The 21,639-nt window shown below is 37.9% G+C and overlaps 2 protein-coding genes across 5 annotated transcripts in view; one reads left to right on the plus strand and one right to left on the minus strand.

The window, feature by feature from the left end:
• The first annotated feature begins 1,143 nt into the window (after positions 1 to 1,143).
• On the plus strand, positions 1,144 to 4,079 carry LOC109851697 (galactosylgalactosylxylosylprotein 3-beta-glucuronosyltransferase I). Its single transcript, XM_020422031.1, has 4 exons — positions 1,144 to 1,278; positions 2,608 to 3,119; positions 3,196 to 3,492; positions 3,556 to 4,079. The coding sequence occupies exons 1-4, from the start codon at positions 1,152 to 1,154 to the stop codon at positions 3,652 to 3,654; spliced, it is 1,035 nt and encodes a 344-aa protein (XP_020277620.1). The 5' UTR covers positions 1,144 to 1,151; the 3' UTR covers positions 3,655 to 4,079.
• Positions 4,080 to 4,151: 72 nt separating this feature from the next.
• LOC109851696 (fasciclin-2) overlaps positions 4,152 to 21,639 on the minus strand; it is a 104,366-nt gene continuing 86,878 nt past the window's right edge. For 2 of the 4 annotated variants that reach the window (XM_020422027.1, XM_020422026.1), the window contains 4 exons: positions 11,433 to 11,564; positions 10,891 to 10,960; positions 10,181 to 10,300; positions 4,152 to 8,385 (listed from right to left, as the gene is read on the minus strand). In XM_020422027.1, coding sequence (XP_020277616.1) covers positions 8,244 to 8,385; positions 10,181 to 10,300; positions 10,891 to 10,960; positions 11,433 to 11,564 — 464 coding nt within the window. In that variant the 3' untranslated portion in view covers positions 4,152 to 8,243. The remainder of the gene's footprint in view (positions 8,386 to 10,180; positions 10,301 to 10,890; positions 10,961 to 11,432; positions 11,565 to 21,639) is intronic. The other 2 variants (XM_020422029.1, XM_020422028.1) reach the window with 1 other exon arrangement.

The following is a 21,639-nucleotide window of genomic DNA, read 5'->3' on the forward strand; positions in this document are numbered from 1 at the left end:
AACAGCCAAGCTCTATAAAATTAAATAAAATAAATGTACTGTTTTACCGACACAGATGATATTAATTATCGACTGTCATTAAAGAAACATGCAAAAATATATGCAAAAAAAAACGCTACGTATTTTGCGTTTTATTTCTATTATAAACCTCCAATTTATACTCTGATAGTCTCATTGTATTCTTTAGTATTTGTTGTATGTAGCTGATTCGGTCTATCTTGTTAGATCAAGTACACCTTTGCAGAAATGATAACTATAAGTTCAAAAAAATTATGACATTTTCGATAGATTTGCTTGTCGGCCAAATGTTTTTCACTATTATATTTTGTTCTGCAAAATTATTTTTAGATCCGAACAATAAACATACAAAGAACAAAACCTTGAAACTGTAATCATGCGTTCGATCAATATTAAGGCTCTAGCATTCTCTTAAAAACATTCTAAAATAAAAATTCTTTGTATAAGAATTATTTATTCTTCACTTCATTAATTACTACGTAATTAAGTACATCTTATAAAATATAAATTATAAATATTGAATTATAGATATTATCAAATATATAAAATAGAAGAGAAATAAAAAAACATTACAGTCAGAAAAAGTTTAAAAAACATCTTAAAAATGTCTAAAAGACAATAAGACATTTTTAACTCGTCTTTTAGAGACATGTTATCTGAGTATAAAAAAGCTTTTTTAAACACGTGCTTCAAATAGTGCATGTCTTTAAAAGACGATTAAAAAACGCCTTAAAAACGTCTTGTTTTTTAAATACTTTAAGATGCTTTTTTGGTCTTTCTGTGCTGCTGGGTGAGTGTATACATGCACGCGCGCGCGCGCGCGCACACACACACACACACACGATGTCGATAATGTAGTTGCCTGTAAAGAATCTAAAATTTCATGAACTTACGTATCTTCCTATGGTATGATTTTTGTTGTTTAACAGCTAATCAGAATGCGCAGCACAAATATCTCGTAAAAAATTATGTAACGTACTTGATACGCACTTTTACAAAATCTTAAAACAAAAGTTTATTACTCAGATAAGTCTGATTAATTACATAAGACTATTGCACTTTGTAACTATAAACTTTGGCACAGGTTATTCGACTCGAAAGATTAGTCAGAATAGTGTCATGGCGCTACAACAATGACAGAGAGCGTGTTCCTTACGGACGAATCTAGTACAAGAAGCAGCATGTGGGGCGGGGCTCGCTGTAAAAGAATTCTCGTGTTATTGGTCCTGCTAGAGTTTTTTGCATTCCAAATATATATCTGTGAGTGTTGCGTATTCGAGTTTATTTCCGCTTATGCTGCACAATGTTGTGCCGCAACCAATTTCGGTGCACGCGTACCAGTGACAACACGAAAGAATCGAGACCGAACATATCGATACACGTGCTCGATGTATTTCGGCGCGCACAATTCGAAGCGAAAAAGAGCGTAATAGAGTCGCGCAGTTCTTCTACCGTATATCGAAATAGTGATTATCTCGCGTGATTATCTTTAGAGATAAGATACTAACCAGTATTATAGATTATATATTATCATATATATAAAGATATTAAGTGCAAAAAATAGATTGATTTATAAAATGAGTTTTAATACTTTTACGGAATATTATAAAAATGTCTGCGTTGAAGCCGGCATTAATGTGTTTTGTGTGTTTATATTTTGTCTTGTTTTATGTTTATAAAATTTCATTGTGTGTTTACACACATATATTATGGTGTACAAATTAATTCGGTACCTTCACATTCATTTGCTCCTGATTTGTATTTTAAGTTTAAATATTTCCCCGCTTTATGATAGTTTTAAAGAGGAATTATTTTTATGTTTACAAAACTTTTATACAACTATATGATTGATATAACCTCAAAAATCAGTTGTGTTCAAGATAGTTAATGACAAAACGCACATCAGACACTGCATTCTTTTTGCATCTCAGAAAAGCGACATGTTGTAAAACAGAAAAAAAATATTAGTTTTCGTTTCTATTGTTTTACCACATCCGGCATATTCTCCAGATTTGATTCTATCTGATTCATTTCTGTTCCTGTTCTCTCCAACATCATCTGTGTGATATGCACTTCAAAACTGAAGAAACGTGAAAAACTCCATTGATTTTGATTTTATCGAGTCAAAACCGCCAAAACCAAATTTTTTCCGTAACAGTTGCTCGAAAAATGTAATTGATATCGTATTATGTAACCCATAAATGAAGTTTGAGTTTTGTCAGAAAAAACACTGAATTAATTTACCTAATACACGTTGCTATTCTTGAAATATTCAAGCTGTGCAGTATGGTATACTATATTTGCGTTGCGTGCGTCATCTTTGATGAAATCATCGCTCTCCGTGTTTATTACTGTTTTTACGTTACACAATGCGGCCGTAATTAATCTTAATTGCAAAATTTCCGCTCAAAGTATATACCACTTTGATCGAAGTTAAACAATATTTTCAAATGGAAAAATTTCTTTTAACATATTTACATATATATATATATATATATATATATGTATATAAAACATATTTACATATATGTTTTATATCGGCACATGTTTTTCAACAGTTTGTTCTTTTCAATGATTTTTTATTTGTAGATAATCAAGAACAAGAATGGAAGCAGATAAAATCCATGCTGGAGCCAATAATAGCGGATCTGCAGGATATGCAGGGGCTGACGTACAGCTTGCTAAAGAGGCTGGAAGAACACGGTTTCCTCGTCAACCGGTCCGATCGTAATCGGCCTGTAATCTATGCGATCACACCCACGTTCGCTAGACCTGTGCAGAAAGCCGAGCTCACTCGGTTAGCGCAGACATTTCTTCACATACCTAACTTTCACTGGATTGTCGTAGAAGATGCGCCGCAGAAGACGCTTCTGGTCACTCGATTTCTTGAAGGCAGCGGGCTTATCTACACCCATCTGCATGCGACAACTCCCTCGAACTACAAACTCGGCAGAAACGATCCGAATTGGAAAAAACCGCGCGGTGTCGAACAACGAAACACGGCATTAAAATGGCTCAGGGATAATCTCAAACTGTCTGACAAAGGCGTTGTTTATTTCGCTGACGACGACAATACTTATTCCATAAAACTCTTCCACGAGGTAAGACTATTCGTTCAGCAAGCTATTTTTATTTTTAAATAAGTTTTACACGAATGCAGTAATGATTTGTTTTCAGATGGAAAAAATACAAAGAGTTGGCGTGTGGCCGGTTGGCCTGGTCGGTGGTCTGATGGTAGAGAAGCCCATTTGTGATAATGTTACTAATAAGGTAATCGGTTTCAACGCGGCCTGGAAACCGGACCGGCCGTTTCCGCTCGACATGGCAGGCTTCGCCATTAATCTCGAACTATTGCTTCAACACAAAGACGCCTGGTTCTCGTACGATGTGCAGGGTGGCTATCAAGAGAGCGAAATACTTAGGCAGATAGTCACGAGAGATCAGTTAGAACCACTAGCAGACTGTTGCACGAAGGTAGATCTATTTTGCAATTTGCCGACAATTTCTCTGAATCTGTCAATTTTTTGTTTTTTTTAGGTATATGTGTGGCACACACGAACGGAACCGCCGCAGTTGAACGTTGAACAGATGTTAATTAGAAAAGGCAAGCGTTCCAATACTGACATTGAGGTATAGAAATACTCATTCCTACTAACAGAGAAATTTGTTTGATTTTATGAAACCTAGTGATTTATCAATTAGATATTACTGTTAAAACTGCTAACATCGATTTATAACGTTAAAAATGATTAAAATAAGACGAACTTGTATAAATATAGAAATACCGCAGCTAAGACAAATACACACAAAATACATATATAAGGAAATATTATAAAAATTGAAATATCATAATATTAGAAAATATTATCGAGATATTTTAATGGTTTAGCCAAAAATCTCGTCATGTGATACTGATGTGCTTTTGGTATTTGATTGCCACTTTACGCACACGCTGCCACGATATTATTGTTTCGTCGAAGTACGAGTCGAGTGTTTTTCGATCTCATTATCGATGCTATTTTGTAACTATTGTAATAAAATACAATGATAAAACAAACAAGGAACTCAGGTGTTTTTCATTTCACACTTGTTTTGACTCTGAAAACATTTTTCACTTTTTATTCGAGAGCATGATTTCTCGTCGCGTACAGAAAAAGCATACATAAAAAATACGCCTTACATCTACGGAACTTTAATAATACTCATAGTGATCTCCAAACTGGAAGATGCGCAGTAATACTTTTCGTGGGAAGCTATTTTGTTAATGATTATGGCTTTTGGCAACGGATACAAAACAGCTAAGTGCTAGAAAATGGTTAATACGTCTCGCTCGCCGATGCGAAGTGCCGCGTGACAAGTGTCGCGCGAATTTTCTTTTGTGACTCCATTTATTTATTTATTTTTTTCATATACATATATATCATTTTTTCTCATGTATATATAATATATATATATATATATATATTTATTTATATTTAATGTGTACTCATTAACTTACATGCTAATAAGTACTATGGTATTTGGCAAATTCTCTCTTACGTAAAAAAGCTACTTGCATAGAAAGCGTGTTCACGAAGTAGCTTTACATCAACAAACGCAAAAGTAATAACACGAAAAGTATTCAAGTACGTTAGTAGTTCAAGTACGTTAGTAGTTCAAGTACGTTATAATTGTACTTTTTGTGACACTGTTTCTTGATTTGATTTTTTTTTATTACAGATTGTCTACGTAGAAGTAAATCATACAATCAATGTTATTTTTTATAACCAATGTTATTTTTTATCTTTTAATTCAGTGTCAAAACAACGTATCTTTCCAGTTCTTGAAAAAAATAAAAATAAAAAAGTTTACATTCGAAGTTAAACTGACAGTAAAAACATTTTTTAAGCATGCTTATTTACATTATTGTTAAATAATAATAATAATATACAAATAATAAAGGTTTTCTGACTTTAGAACTTATAAATAAGAGATAATAATAGTACAACATACAATATATACGCAATACAAATTGTATACATTGTATATGTGTAACATATACAATACACAATGTAATAACCAATAAGCGTACATATTGAAAAAAATACACGTGAGATTGTTATTGCACAATATTGTACAATAAAATGTGATATTTGTATGATAATCGCACTTTCTCACAACAGCTTTCTGCGAGAACACGATTTCTGTACTTGCGCATGTTTTCTATACCTATCAAGAGTCTCCTAGAATTTATTCTCAATATTTCTTACAGTTAAGGAAAAACGTTTACAAGCATTTACAAAAACTTATCACATTGTAACTGCAGTTTTTTTTGCAAGCCATTTCAGATATTAAGACAAAAATGGTACTTTTTTTTTTTTTTATTCTATGTGGATACATTAGTGTGTCATATGGCAGCTTTCTGCGATGTCATCGAAAATCCTGTATAACATGTGCAAGATTGATTGAAAATCCCGCAATATCATGTGTGCAAGACTCGATACCTCTCACAGTTAAATGCCATCTGTTGGGTTTGATTAAACTATACATATATAATTATATTATTCAGAGAGACTTTTAATGTCAAGGTAACAAATCAAGATTTGTCAAAAAGAAGTCTGATCGATTGGTCTTTCTCGCAACTTAATGCGCTGCCGCGTTATAGCGTTTCGACTTCATTGATGACAAATTACCTCAATAAAATTTTTTCAATCTTAATATACTTACACATTGTAGTTGTTTGCAAGAGCTCAATATGTTAAAAATTGTTACATATATTACGATTAAAAAAAACAAATAAAATTGAGAGCTTTTTCTCACTCAAGGTAAAAGACACAAAAGTACAGAGTTAGCTATCGTGTAATTTCTTTACGGAATTGATTCTTCGAAGTTTTCCGTTTTCTTTTCTCTTTGTTGTGGTACAATAGAAAGATAATTGAAAACCGAAAATGTTTTTGATCAATTTCTGAAAAATTTACACAACAGCCCCGTGTGTTCTAGTATTAAATAAACATATGCGGATAAACAAATTCAATCAAGATACACATGCGTTTGATGTGATCGAACATCACAAAATGAAAGAAGAAATTCGATAATTATCTTGAGCTGGTTGAACAATCGATTACGATTTTATTCGTTTCGGCGCATAAAAGAATCAGTCTTTGAATTGAAAAATAGGAGTATTCGGATCGAAAGTTTATTACGAACACGAAGTCGGAATTATTATTTGGGAATCAAATCACGCGAAGATACAATATCGTAGACGTGAAAACTTACCTACTTCTTGCGTGTTTCGATTGCAGCTGCACTATGTGACAATTTCGAAATCGATTTCGAGCGAAGTAATTTCACTTTTCTATTGTTGGTAATTACAAAAGAAAAATTTCGATTAAAATCATTTCGGAAAATTCACACAGTGAATCTACACAGGCAAGGATGTGAAAAGAGAGACAATAGAGTGTAGTTCAAAGGTGTATGTACAGTGTGAAAAATGCTGCAAAATTGCGCATCTCGTTTGGAAGAGAAGAAAGAGTTGACGCTCAAGGATTATAAAAAGCAATATTCGCGCATTCTTCAAACGTTTAAAAAAATGGAGAATAGTCTTTTGAAGATTTCAACAACCACAAATCTCTCGGTTTGAACGAACGTTACGAATGAACAATTTGTTTGAAAAAAAAAATTAATTTACGACAAAAATTAATTCAATAAAAATTAATTTATCGTCAAAGTTTCTTTTTTTTTTTTGGACGTTTGGCGAAACTGTCTTGAATCTCTTATCCTACAGTTTTAGTAGTTTAGATCAATTTTCGTAACACTACGATATACAAACTTAGTTGCTTATATCTTAAAACAATATCTCCGCAATAGAACGAGTGACATCGCTCTTTGAAGAAAGCGAATATCGCACACTTTTATACTGTTATATTCCTTAAGTGCAATGTTTCTTCGAAACGAAGACAATAGTTGTTTGTGTGTTTGTGTGTCTTTTCTGGTGTCTGTTTTTCGAGCGCAACAGAACACGACTTTTCCCGCGGTTTTTCGTGAAAGATGCTGCGCGCGACGAAAGGCGTGACACTATCCAGCGTACTAGACTGTGAAAATCTAAAGAGTTCCTCGAAGCATTTCATCACTAAATCGATCGATCAATTTCCACCAATCTCGTGACTTGTGTTTTTATTTTTTATTTTTTTTTGTACATTCCTCTTCTATTTCTTCTCGCGCGAGCGATCTACCTACTCCTCGATTCCTTGTATAACATGCGCTATATAAATTACAATTATATTCATAAGTTTCCCCTAAGAACAACGACTACTCCAAATACATTTTTTATTCACTTCGCACTTTTCATTTTCGATTTTTTTAATATATATTTTTTTTCAAGAGCTATAGATCATCTTACGCTCCTTCGCATGCTTTGGCGAGTGAGTGACGAGATAAAGAAAATGTTTGAGACCGGATTTAACAAGTGCGAGACAAACCTTTCAAACGTGACAATAAGAAAATTATGCCGAATTGCAAAGTTTTAAAAAAGTTTTCCAAAACCAAAAATGTCTTATTAATATTGATTAGTTTTTTTAACGACTTGCGGTTCCAATACAGTCTTTTTCCGCGTGAAAAGAAATCTTGCAGAATGGGTTTCAGCTTGCTGAAAATTCAGCAAGAAGATATGTCGGGTCTCCAAGGTTTGCTCTCTCTCTCTCTCTCTCTTTCTTTCTTTCTCTTCTTTTTGTTTATGTGGCTGGCTTACCTTACACAAGAAATCAGATGTGCGATGAGAACTTTGCAGCAAAGTAGTCGGCAAAGGACAAGTTTATCAATAGCGGGAAGCGTTTTATCAGGGGAATCTACAAGGAAATGCGGGAACAGGCGACGTATCGCAGAACACGAGGTGAGAGATCTCGAAGGGATGCTGAGGCGGGCGGGTATGAAAACCGCGCGCGCGTTTGTTTTTGAGGGCAAAACGAAAAAGCGGAACCTCAAAAAGAGGCTCGATTGGTTCGAGTGGCAAGAAAGCAGCTGCGAGAAAAGGCTTCTCGTCCGGGAAAATTCCCGACGAGGCCCGGTCGCTGAATCCTAGTCTCTTCGCGAGTAAAACGACGACAATCCGCTCTGCGTGCGTTTTTAGTTTTTGTTTTTGTTGTTTTTTTTTTTCGTTACTGTTTCTTCTTTTTTCGAGAACACTTTGGCCGGAAACTGCGCAGCGTGTTTCCGATATGGATTTACAATCTAGTACGCCGGAAGAATATCTAGACGGCCGAGTCCTTGCCGACGAACCCGGTCTTGGAGACGGATCGCTTGCCGTCGAAGGTGATGGAGGTCTCCCGGCGCAGACCGGAGTCGATGATCGGCGTGATCTTCTTCTCCTCCCTCAGCGGCTCTTTCTCGTCTCTGCAAAAGCCAAGACAACATTTGTCGGACAACAGTGACTTTCGAGTGAGACTTCTAATACCGGGCAAAAAAAGTAAGAGAGCATTGTCCATTATACGGCGCGTGGTGCGACATCGAATATACACGTCAGGCATGCTTGTCACTCGCAAAGTAAAAAGAAACGACGCAGTGAGAGGCTCCGGGAAAATAATGCGCCTCTTTTCTAATCCACGCAGTAGGTTAATCTTGATGAATTTCTGGGAAATCCGCGATTTCTTACAATTTCGTCGTTGTTGTTTTCGCGGTATCTCCGTCGTACATGCACGAAGTACACGGAAATAAAGCAGAACTATGCTCGACGGGAAAACAAATTTTTTCTCTATTTTTTCACATTTACACATTTTTTTCTACACAAATGCGCCGTTTTTAAATTATAAATTATATTATTGGATTAATTTTCGTATTATACTTTTTTAAATTAATTTTTTATTACTTCGTGCATAATGCTCGCGTTTTTTTTTTTAATTACGAAACTTAATCAAGGAAAAAATTCGTGAAATTTCGAAAATTGTCTCAAATATGCACATTGTTGAGCGAAACAGTGGCACGTCTTTTTCTATTTCAAAACATATATTTTTTTCTATTACTTCTCTACTTTTTTCTTTCTTATTTATGTCACACGATGCTTGATATATGTGTGTAAAAAAAAAAAAAAAAAAAAACGTTTCTCTTTCCAACTGTACCACGCTTCCGCTCGGGGGCTACGCTCGAGTCATTAAGGTGACACGTGTGCTCACTCGCGCTGCTGTTTGCGCTTCATAAAGCACAAAAACTGGCAGCTCGAGAACAGATTTGCGTATTTGTTGCAGCATCGTGCGTTAACAAAACCAGAGAGAGAATAAAAGAATGAAGTGAGCGTAATTTCAAGTGTACCGTGCATGCGACATGGCCAAAGCTCAGGCGAAATACCGGCGACGGGTCGCGCGTACGCGACGGTATTTAAGACTGCGTGTTCACCCAAAGTCGACTTTCGGACAAAGTCTCTCGATGAATTCTCTCTGTATCGTAAAATACCGCGTTTACACAAATAATTCCGTACAACAAACTAACTCGAAGTGTTGTGTTTTGTTTTAATTGACAAAAAAACAAAAACTCTTTCGTTGTATGTTCTCTATTCGTGTATATAGGCTGCATGTGTGTTTCTACATTTCACTCGAAAACGTGATAAACAAAACATGGTCTATTATACATCGTGCGGTTTGGTTGCTGGTCGAAGCTATTTCCGACCCGCTCGTCCCGTGAATGTTGGAAAAAAAAAAAAAAAAAGGGAACTGCCACGAATTCTGCCGGCCGTGTAGCCGTCACGAATGAGCACGCAGTCCGGCGCAACGCAAGAGTGAAACAAAAAAAAAAAAAAACAAAAAAAAAACAAGAAAATCAACGTGTTGCAGTAGAGAGTGGTTGGCGGCATAGTAAATGCGTCCAACGGATCGAACATGTTGTTTTTCTCATGCTGATCGCGTTCTCTTTGATGCGCATCGGGACTTCCCTTACGAGACGACGCATCCCCAAACTGAAAATTCAGCGATAGATATCGGCGTCTCTTCCGGGAAGTCAGGCAGAAAGAGGGAAAGAAGAGTAAGAACGGGAGACAGTGAGAGAAGGAGAGGGAAAAGAGACTGAAAGAGAGCATCGAAAAGAAGGAGTGGAGAAAAAAAAAAAACGTCATGCAAAGTGGAAAGCCGTGTCGAAGGAGCCCCTTCGTGAGGAGCCATGCTTCTTACTGATTTCGCTTATACGTCGTTTTCTCTCTTACATGGCAGTGTGTTTGACCAATCTAATGGTATTTTTTCCCGACTCTTGGATGGCCGTGACCCCGGCGACATTGGCCATTTTTTGGTCGCAATACGGCAATGGAAACCGCCAACCGTAAAGACTACCGGTAAAAGAAAAAAAAAGAGAAAAATACGAGAGAGGAATCAAATTTGTGTCTCTCTGTCTAGCGGCGGGCTACTCTCTATAATGTTTTCAGTATCGCGTCTCCACCACCGTCATCGCATTCTACCGCCATCATCGCATCTTTCTGTTTCTCTCTTTTTTATCGCGCAACTGTACGCGCGAAGATACGCGAGCGGGGAATTGCAACGTTCGCTTCAAGAATTGCGCAGCAATACCGGGAACGAAAACCGAGCGCGAGAAGTTCCGATGAATTTAACTCGAGTGTAAATCACATCGAAATTATCAGCGCGGAAGTAAGTAACGCGAACTCAAACGGTCGAGCGAGTGGCGTAAGAAAGAAACGTTTTCGAAACGTGAGAACGAAAGTTCGACGACGGGTGCAAAGTTCGATAACATGATAAAGTAGCGCTAGACTTGCCAAAGCACAATGTAAAGTAACATATGTAGTATGAAACGAGATGCGTAGACTGTAGAAGTACGAAAAAAAATAATATCTCGTAAAAATACACATATCGTTTTAATGCCATTGCCTTCAAGTTCTGAATATTCAGGACTTGTGAGACTCACCTGCCGAGCTTGGAATCTTCTTCGTCAACCGGCTTCCGCCGAGATCGCTCGTATGCGTAATAAATGATTCCTGTAACGTGACAAGCGTTGCGTTTTAAATTAAAGAACAAACAAATATTTAAAAAGTTAACAATATTATTGTTACAGTAAATTACGTTTGAAGATTGCACAATAACAAATTTGCGTAAAAATATTTTAATTTGTTTCGTTTTGGAAAAGTTTATTTTTTGTGTATTTTTCAAATCGCAATTCGCAAAATTAACTTCGTCTCTCGACATATATCAAATGTTTTCACGATTGAATTCAAAACGACATTTCATCGAAATCAAGCAACATTAATCACAGCCGAGTGATACATGTATCAAATTCATAGCTTCATAATTGAGTCATAATATAATCGACAAGTGGCTGATACGAAATGATTTCAATTAACAGCAAATGCGAACGTAGATTGCAGACATGTTCACTGTATACAACGCCGAAGGGAGGAGAGAATAATTTATCAATTGTCTATTCAAGCGAATGATTTAACGCCGACTCACCTGTCTTGCGCATGCAGCAGCAGGTGATGTCGATGATGATAAGGACGATGAATGTCATCGCGAGAACAATGCCGATTATGGTTACGCTCGACATCAACGAGCCTTGATGCTGCAGCACACTGGTATCTACACCTTGAAAGACGACAAAAACACGTTGTTCTTAAACTTGTCTTGTTTGTTGCATGTTTCGCAATATATAATATATTTATCGCAATCCGTTAGTGCAAAAGCGATACCGAACGATGTTTGGTGATGGTTAACGATTGTTGCATTCGACAGGGGTACATGGTGATTCGTATTGTGTGAAGCGGAAGTTGCAAAAGAAAGCGAAATAAAATTATAAATATTTTGGAAAACGTACTGGTATGTTTTTTTTTTTTTTAAATAATACAATTGTTAATCTAAATAAATTGCAGTAGCTTCAAAATTTCAAATTGAAGTAACAAGATAGGTCCATGCGAGTACAAACACGGTTGACTATGTATTGCAAATTCTTTATTATGTGCGATGATGTAACAATAGTGCTATTATGATTTTGCACATTTTAAAAATTACACGTAGCGTTCAAGATTTTTTATTTTGATTGTTTAATACGTTCATCAATTGACTTTGACTATTGTATGTCTCGAGACTGTTCAACGTTCAAATTTTGACATCTGTAAATTAATTTTTAACATTGATAAAGATCGTGTGCAATAGTCGAAACGTTTGTTACATCATTACACAGGATTTGCAACATATAGTCACCCGTGTTCGCGCTTCCATTGGCCCCCATTTGTTTACTTTTACAATTATTAGGTCTGCCTGAATAGAAACTATTGAATTTATTAGTATAAAATAATGATCATTCGATTCTCTCACAATGGCCAAAAAAGTTTTCTGTAACAGATCATGCGATTAGTTTTGGAAGACTCGCTTTAAGTTGAAAAATATAAACATGATTTTTAAACAAAAAGCACATAACGAATAACTTGAGGAGTAAAATTGATTTATTTTTGCACATCAACATAAGCTGTTAAGCATTGTAATGTAACATTCAAGTATTTCATCTCTTTTCTGTGTTTGTTTATGTATTATTAACGTATTAATGTGCAATTTATATTATTAACGTAATGTATTAACGTAATTATATTTACATAATACATTATACTGAAGAGATAAATGCAAATTTAACGTGAAATATACGGTGAGAGATGTAGAGAATCCGTTGCTATCACATGTAATTAAGATAATTAATTCTCCAGTGTCACGTTCACGATATCGCATCACCAAACACGTTCCGCGAACAATGATATTTTAGTTTCCTGAAAAAAAGAAACAAGATCTCGGCGGGGGCGGGTTGTGTGGGAAGAGAATGCGGCAAAAATCCGTCTTTCAATCAAAAGGAAACCAAAAACCAGAAGGCAATAACTGCAAGACATACAAGTAATAATGATCGGTTAAGGAATCATACACTGTATGTGTGTGTGTATGTGTGTGCGTGTGTGTGTGTGTGTGTGTGGCGTGCTTTGTATACATGTGTAGTGGTCGTGTGTAACGTGTTGTATACGCCGGTTAATGAATCGAGATAATTAGCGCACTGCAGAGCGCAAAAGCGATAAAAGAGAGCCGCGTCTCGTAACACCACAACACGAGCTGTGCTAAAAAGCTCAAGGAAGGAGAGAGAGGAGTGGGAAAAAGAAAAAGCTCATTCACTACCTCCCAACACCCGATGTTAGTCTCTACGCGTCACTAATCTAAAAGTGCTACCTCCACACAAAAAGCCCCTCCACTGTGAGTGCCTCGCAATTTTTAAAGTTCTACGTATCGCAGTCGCTCACCCTCTGTCACTCGATCATCCTTTCTCTCTTTCTTATATTTTTTTCTCTCTCGCTCCTTTCCCTCGATCTCACGCTCTCTGCCAGTCTCTCCTCTCGACTCAGCTCTCAACTACGTTAGTTAGCGGCCACACTTGCTTTTGTACCTTGGGAGAATATTTACCGTATTTCGGTGGCACGCGCGTCGCTTCTCTCTCTCTCTCTCTCTCTCGTGGTTATTTATATGTATGTTACAAATGAGAAAAGTAAAGAATGAGATGTTGTGATGATAAGCGACAAAATAAGAAACAAGACCGCCGAAAAAGAAACCATCTCAAATTGCAGACAGACGCAATGTACAACAACAGAATTTTTCAGTGACCGAATGAGCCTCGAAATGTCGAGGGGCGCGTTCGAAAAATCCTTTTCTTCTCTCTCGTTTCATGTGATTTTGTTTCTTACATCTGTTTGTTTTTAAACTCGCGAATAATTTTTGACAAAAAAAAAAAGGACAATTTGAAGGTGGCTTCTCCGCTGGCGCGGATTCGTTCATTCTTTTTCTCCTTAGACACTCACATATATTTTTTTTTTTTTTTTTTTTTTTTACGTCGTTATTCCGTTATATTTACAATGTTGAATGTTTCGCACAGGAAAGAACGAGTGTTATACGAGTTTTATCCTCCTCATAAATACGAACATAGTAGGCACTAAACTAATACATATCCTTAAACGTATATGTAAATGTTTTATCTATCTATATATAATTTTTATATATATACGTTTGTACATATATATATATATATATATATATTTGTGTGTATATGTGTGTGTAAATGTATATAAGTGTACTCGTGTTTGTGTGTGTGTGTGTGTGTGTGTACTTGTACGTGTGTGGAACACATTTTCCGGAAGCTACGAGCGGAGTCAATGACGCCGTGACAAACCGAAAGAAAAAAAACAAACAACAAAAAACCGACAAAAAAAAAAAACACATAGAAAGAAGAACGATGGGATCGCGCGCGCGTCACGCACGGCCGTCAAGTGTTTCTGTGAAAGCACCGACGCGGCAAACGGGAATCGAACGACCGCGATTGAAATTCGATTTCGCATTCCCGGTTTATTTTCAGTCCGCGCGTCGCGCGACGCGCCTAATTCCGATACGATCATTCTTTAATCCCCGAACGCGAACAATACCTTTTTCCGTCGTAGCTTGAGATTATTTCAGAGAGCGAGATACGCAAGACGGTACATACATACCCTTCCTCTCTCTCTCCCTTTTTTTCTTTCTTTCTCCCGTCGGGGATTTCGCCGGCGCGGAATATGAAAAAAACGTCTAAAAAAGTTAGTTTTTTTTTTTTTTTTTTTTTTATTACTGCGCTCGTTTCGTTGAGCCGCGTGCAAACGTCGTATCTTTCTTTTCTCGAGAAAAACGATTTTGTTTATAGAAAGGGATTTTGTTTAATGCGCCGGAAAATGTTTGAAACTCCGGCGCGCGCGTACACGATCATTATTGAACGAAATAATCAAATAAAACAAAGTAGAAATAGCCGAAAAAAAAAACGCACTAATGCAAGGGCGGAAGGCTTTAAAGTAAGCGCGATTATTTTGTCGAGCGAGCGCAACACCGAAACACGATTATGTAAGAAGCCTGCCCGGTGATCGATATTTTTTGTAAACGTTCATTAAACTCTTCTATTACGCGGAGGATAATGGAATCACGTCCGCCGGGGAGTTGTTGGTAAACTTCGTTTTAAGTAAACGAATTTTCATCGTCGTTTCGTCCCGTACTGAGTAACGGTTACGCGCATCTTTCACAAAACAATGTGAAACAACAATGGCGCAAGGAGTTTACTAGAAATCGAAGAAAACAAAATTAACTATGAAGCAATTTTAAAAGATAGCCTTTTCTCGAGGGCGACAGAAGGTTTGTAACGGTGTAACGTTCGTTTGATGCGCGCAAGTTGAAAATTCGCGAAATCGCGTGGAAATCACGCGCACTCATCGGAAATAGATCGGTTCGTGTTTTTCCCTCCCTTTCTGCGTTTTCCGCCGCGTTCTCTCGCCACTTCAGTCCTACGGATTCATCCTCTCGACGCGCGTTCCTCTCCAACGCGCGGCGGGCGGCTATTTATAAGCGACGACGGCGCCCGACACAAGAGTTCCGCGAACAAATTCGCATTCGCGAAACCTATTCGGCTTCTATTTCCTTGTTTCTATCTCCACACGAAGTCGCTCGGCCACTCGAGGATGAACTCGGTACATCAACCAGAGCAAACAAACACATTTCTCTTTCTCTTCCATCTCTCTCTCTCTCTCTCTCTCTCTTTCTATATCTCTTTCTCTTCATCTCTTGGTGATCCATTTGTGCACGCGGAGAGAGAGAGATTATCTCCGTAACGAGAAACACTCCAGCTGCTGCTGCTGCTGCTGGGAAATTTCTTGCTCGAACATAGGCGTTCCGAGATTGTGTATATATACACGGCGCGTATTATTTTGGGTATCTCTCGAGGGACGGCTTTTCGGGAAGCGCGGAAATTATGTCCATTCGAAATGACAAACGTTTACCAACAAAAAGCGAAGAGAGAACATATGCAGTCAAAAGCTGAACAAGACGAAAGGAAGAGAAATTGAAAAAAATGCAAAATTATTTAGAAAAAAAAAAAAAAAAAGAAGAAGAAGAATAAACCGAAACGCGCTCGTTGATTTTTCTCTTTACTGTCAAAAAGTACCTCGCCGCATTTGTAAACCGCTCTCGAAAACCTCAATCATCTCATCCGGCTGTGTATAACGTTATTTGTTTCTCCTCCCCCTCCTCGAGATAAATTCCGGATAATCGTATAAACCTTCTCGACAAAAGCGAGTCGATCGGAATAATCCTCGCATTCCCTGCTAATTGATTTCCCCTCCGCGCGTCCGCAATCGCGTTCTCGAGAGATGATGACGCCGGGGACGCGCTCGCGCGAATGAAAGCCAAACGCCCGCGCAAACAATGAATTCTCTCCTCTCTCGTCGGAATGGAGCATTTATACGCTCGCAATTTATCCGGAACGGGCGCAGTTTGCCGGCGCGAAGGGAAGCGAGAAGAGAGATCGATCCTCGAGGCGGCGAAACAAAGCCACCTTGATTTCCCGGCAGAGACAATCCTCGGCAGACGCGTGCAAGAATTGAGGATCGATTGATCCTGCGGATTTGCGGAGGGTCGTCGGTCGTAGCGCGTATCCCTGATTTGAGGTTTTCCGCAAACACGCCCGTGTCTCCGTCTCCTCTCCTCTAAACCGCCACCCCTCGCGCCAAGAGGGGATTGGGAGTGAGAGTGGAACGAAATGTGCGCGCTCGCGTAATTAGTTCGCGCGAATCGCGACACGTTCGAACAATCGTTGCATAAAGAGCCGTTTGTTCGCGACTGCAGCTCGTGATATCTCTCTGAGCGCATTTAGCGTTAAATGCAGCTGTCGGCTCTGTTGAATTACTATACCCCTTTCAACGCGAGAAGAAGCCATTCAATTGCGCGCGCGCACTCTTCCCCGTTTGAAATTCGACTGCTAAATTTGACTGTCTAATTTTAAGAGTTTCCGCGTGACAGCGAATTGAGAAAAATAAACACGTAAAACGAGAGAATTTAACGCCGACTTAATTTGCGCAAACTACGAACGCGTCAAATGCGCGCAAACGTGATTTGCGTTTTTTTTTCAAGTGAAAACTCGCGACAAACGGACTTTTACGGAGGATTTCGCGTTTCTCTTCGACAACCGACGAGACTGGATTAGACTTTGGACAGAACCGGCGCGATTCAGTTTCGGGCGAAGTGAAATAACGTGAAGACCGAGTCCTTTGCACCAAATCGAAGCGATCCGTTTCGTTGCAATTCCACGAATCCTTTTATCCGAGACTAAGTGCAAATTCGAGAGGTTTTTGCTCGGCCAGATCACCGGGGGCTATGCGATCGCTCTCTCGCCTGAGAGGGAGAGACGACGACGCTCGCACGGCGATTCTCGCCGTGAGAGAGAAAAAACTCGTCGAGAAAGATTCACGAGTATCTGAGAGGCTATTTCAGTAAACGTCGTCTCCTCTCTCGATCGCCGTTCTCTGTCTTCTCGCTGTTCGCCAACATTATCTTATCGGAAACCTCGAAATCCTTCCGCCCGCCTTGGCGCGCGTCCGTCTCTCACCGTCCGTCAACCTTAAGTGTCTCCTAAAAATCTTTTATCCACCGCGCCGCGCGTATTCGCCGCTTTGTAACGTTTCTGAAGTTTACGCTCGAAGTTTATTGTCACGGGAGACGACGTAACAGCGCGTGAAAGTCGGCCCGTTGTTCCACCGTCGGCTGGACATATATTCCAAGTCAAACTTTTTTATGAGACGATTCGATCGTACAAACGGAAGTGGAAGCAGCTCGTTCTCCGTTGTGTGGTCCATGACAGTCTAATCACGACGTTCTGATAATTCGTTGTGTCTCTCCTAATGTACGTACGACGTTATCGGTCTTCTCGTGTAGACATTTATATAATATCGACACGACGCGGGTAAGTACGTGTCGATATCTTGACAAAAACCAGATTGATGAATGTCAGTCTGGTTCGCTTCGGAAACTAGAAGAGCAACTAAAGAAACTCGAACAAGAGAAAAGAAGAATGAAGCTAACAGTGTGAACAAGAGTTTCATTTCTCTGCTCGAATTCTGGGAAAAATCAAACGTCAAAATTTTTTCCCTTCTTTTTCTTTCGAGATACAAAATGTCTTATCGGCTGCCGTACAGGTATTGGAATGTACTTTCGGGGAAAGTGTATGTTTGCTGTTGTCGTAACCGAAGTTCGTTTGGATTTGTAAAATTGTCTTTGTCAATAAACTCACGACAGTTATGTGTGTGTTTTTCCATTTTTCAGACAGCGGTTGTAAATACACGAACGTCAAAGAACATCGATGAGTAATACAGATCGGATTAATCTTACACTACGTTCGATTATATATATATGTATATATATGTGTGGTCCATCTCACTTTCACAGCATCAAATTGTAATGACAGACATTATCTAGAATGTGAAATCAAATTTTTATTATCAATTATCTTATCACATTTTTTTTTCAAATTATTATTAGACATTTGAGAGATAAATTTTTATTATTATCATTATTATTAAACATTTGTAGATACTTCATCTAAAACAAAAACAATTCAATGTCGAGTTATCGTTAATTAAATGTAAACAAATTAACTGTTTTTGATACATTAATTTTTCTTCTAGATATTTTACACAACTTAAAATTATAATTGTTCAAATTCGCAATTACTACACGCAAATTTCTGAAACCAAATTCTTTTTGTAATTCTTGTTTTCTTTTGTTCTTTTTTATGAATGTTCTCAACGAAAACTTTTGGTTACGAGAATCCGCCATTAGAATTCGACGCGATCACTGTATCTGACATCCGCGAGGGGAAACTCGCGGACGAGTTCCTCGCGTTCTTCGCGTTCTCCATGGGGATGTCGTGTGTGGAACGTCGCCGACGTAACTCGGCGCGAGACGCATCGCTAAAGTTGAAAAAAAAAAAAAGGGGGGAGAGCGGATGATAACAAAGCGCATGCCATGCGTTTGTGAACTAATATCTAAAGAAACCCAGGCATTTTGCAAACAGACATAAAAGAGACGTAAAAAGATCTAGGTCAAAGACCTCGTCGCATCGAGATCGATCTGTTCGCGCCTTTGAGGAGACGCGAGCCTCTCACGAAGAGACGATGCGTACATATGTGTGTATGCGTGTGTACAGGCACTTGAGGTAAAAGACCGTTCCGGATACGACCAGGCCTTCGAGATCGAACCGCGCGCTCCTTTTGTAGTCTCTCCCAGAAATCGAAACCGTATAATTTCGCTGAGTTCAATTTTCGAGTCGAAAGGAAAATGTACTTTGCGCCAATTGTCGCGCTTTTCTATTGAAACGGAAATCTTATAAATGAAAAAAAAATCCAATAGCTCTTCAATGTTAATAGTAACGACAGTTGCGGTCACAGAACTTGTAACGATATGTAAATTTTTCATTACTATCGTTCGTTTTACGAAATTGTATAACTGTGTCATTTGCATACTTTATATCATTGGAAAAATCAATTTTAAGAATGTTAAGCGCGCTGCATTACTAAAGCTCAATCTATTTAAATATTAATAGTCCCGGACAGCATAAAAGTCCGAAAGACGTCATAAAAGTATTAAAAAAAAAAAAAAAAAAAAATGCTAAAATAATTTAGATATCTTTGGAACATATTTTAGATGTCTTTAAGATATCTTTCAAAGATCTTTCGGATTCTTTGTGCTGTCTGAGAGTTCGTTTTGTTATTAGACGATTTGGCTACAACTGTCTCACACGACTTCCCCGCCAATCAAGACTTGAACTCAGACTCTCGATTTCTGTTGTCATTGCCCGAGATTAGTGATTAATCACAATAGCAGTTACTAGTGTAATTACAGCGGTGATTGGCTACTGTCGGTGGCGGCGGTTACATATAGACTACGATGATAACAAATTTGTAATTATAGTAAATATAATAAGAACATATTATTTTGTATATAATAGTAATAATCGCAGCACACACAGATCATGCGCACACACTAAACACGCATCTCTCAAAAAACTAGTCAAGCAAAACTAAATGACTGAACAGGTTTCCCGAAACAAAAGTTGTTCAAAACAAAAAAGTAAAAAATAACAAAAGATTAACAAAAATTAGAAGCAAGAGAGGAGTCGGAAAAAATCATATTCGCGAAATCAGAACAAAAGGAGAGAAAAAAAAATCTGCCAGTCGTGTGTGTCGTTGTATATATTGTATATTCGTACGCGCGCGGATTCTCTCGAGAAGTTTGCCTCGCGATTAATCCCAGAACCCAACTGTAGTTTCGTGTCGTATTTCTGGATAAACTTTTACAACGAGATTGCTGCTCCAAATGAGTCAATTTCTATGGAAAACAGTTGGTTAAGACACTGTGGCAACTTATTGTACTTGTCATTTAGTCTTAAGCAAATATAAGAGATACAATTCGTCCGTTATGTAAATTCTCGAGCAAATTGTTTAAAAATATATAAAAACCAGTCTTGTAGCGCAGACTTCATTACTCTTAACATTTCCCCGTTAGTTGAATGTACGTTCGCGTTGAATAGTCAGGTTCTAAGATTAAAAGGTTCCCCGGATTTCTGTATGCATGACGCGACTTCGCGAGGAGTTCCGCTCGCTCGTGTGAAATTCTTTAGCTTGTAAGAATATCGCACGAGCTGTGGATATAAAGCTGTGTGTGTTTATATACGTGTCGACGAGAGACGAAAAACGTTTTTACGTTGCCTCTCGAGGTCTCAATTAAAAAACGAATTATTGTTTTCTTTTTTCTCGCAGGAAAGTACCAGCGAGGATCGCAGTTTTTATCGTTTCTTAAATTTTCGTTGTTCGTATAATTTTCTTATCACATACCGTCTCTATATAGATAAAACTGTAGATCTCTCTATGTGTGTGAATATCTATCTATCTATCTTTCTTTCTCTCTTTCTCTCTCTCTTTCTGTCTGTGAGTATATCTTATCAATCTTGACTGATCTTCCTCCCTTCTACTTTGTGTTCCTGTGTTATCTTCTCAAATACTTAATTAATCTTTTTTTCTAGAAAAATCAGATCGCAAAAGACGTGAAGAGAGTGCTGTCTAAGAAATATAATCAAGTATATAAACTCAGTAAAAACAGATTCACAGAGCGCTCCGAGTGCGAGTATTCAAAACGAGATTACACACAAGTTCGCATTCGCGCACGCGATTCACGATCCGTGCGCGCGCGCACACACAGTTTCCAATCGCGTACTTGTTCGCACGTAACATCGATTTTTTTTCTCTTCGTTGCTAACTTTTGCGCGTGTGAATAGTCGACGATTCAGGGCAGTAGCACTCTTATGGCCACCGCACCTTATATAATCTCTCTCACACGCTCGTATATATGTGTACATATATATATATATATATATAACACTATGTATAGATACCTATAAAATGTTGATTTACGTTCGAAACAACATACATATAGGGAAGCACATTATTTTCACTTTTCAAAGTATAAATTGCTACAGTATATATTGTACAAAAATTTCGTAACTGCAAAAAGTAGAAAAAGATCGTTGTGACTTATACACCTTAAATCTTTAAAAGTTTAGATCTGACTGGATTAATACTAAAACGAAACTTACGTAGCGCGAAGTAATGTGCAAAATTAATATTATTACAATACAATGCGTTTATCGGTTTGATAAAAAGTAAAATTTTCTCTTTTGCGGAAATGCGCGCTCACTCCTTTTTTTTCTCTTTCTAGTAGCACTCGGTTTTCTTACAAAAATCTTACCAAGAGCACAACCTTACCTTAAGAAAGTAAATCAGAAAAAAAAAAAAAA

This window comes from Pseudomyrmex gracilis, unplaced genomic scaffold, assembly GCF_002006095.1.
Source record: "Pseudomyrmex gracilis isolate BER0280 unplaced genomic scaffold, ASM200609v1 scaffold_19, whole genome shotgun sequence".
Taxonomy (NCBI): Eukaryota; Metazoa; Arthropoda; class Insecta; order Hymenoptera; family Formicidae; genus Pseudomyrmex; species Pseudomyrmex gracilis.

Coding starts and splice junctions, on each gene's coding strand:
- LOC109851697 (XM_020422031.1), top strand. CDS start 1,152: ATGACAGAGAGCGTGTTCCTTACGGACGAATCTAGTACAAGAAGCAGC. Junction 1,279..2,607: donor TGCATTCCAAATATATATCT/GTGAGTGTTGCG, acceptor TTTTATTTGTAG/ATAATCAAGAACAAGAATGG. Junction 3,120..3,195: donor CCATAAAACTCTTCCACGAG/GTAAGACTATTC, acceptor ATTTGTTTTCAG/ATGGAAAAAATACAAAGAGT.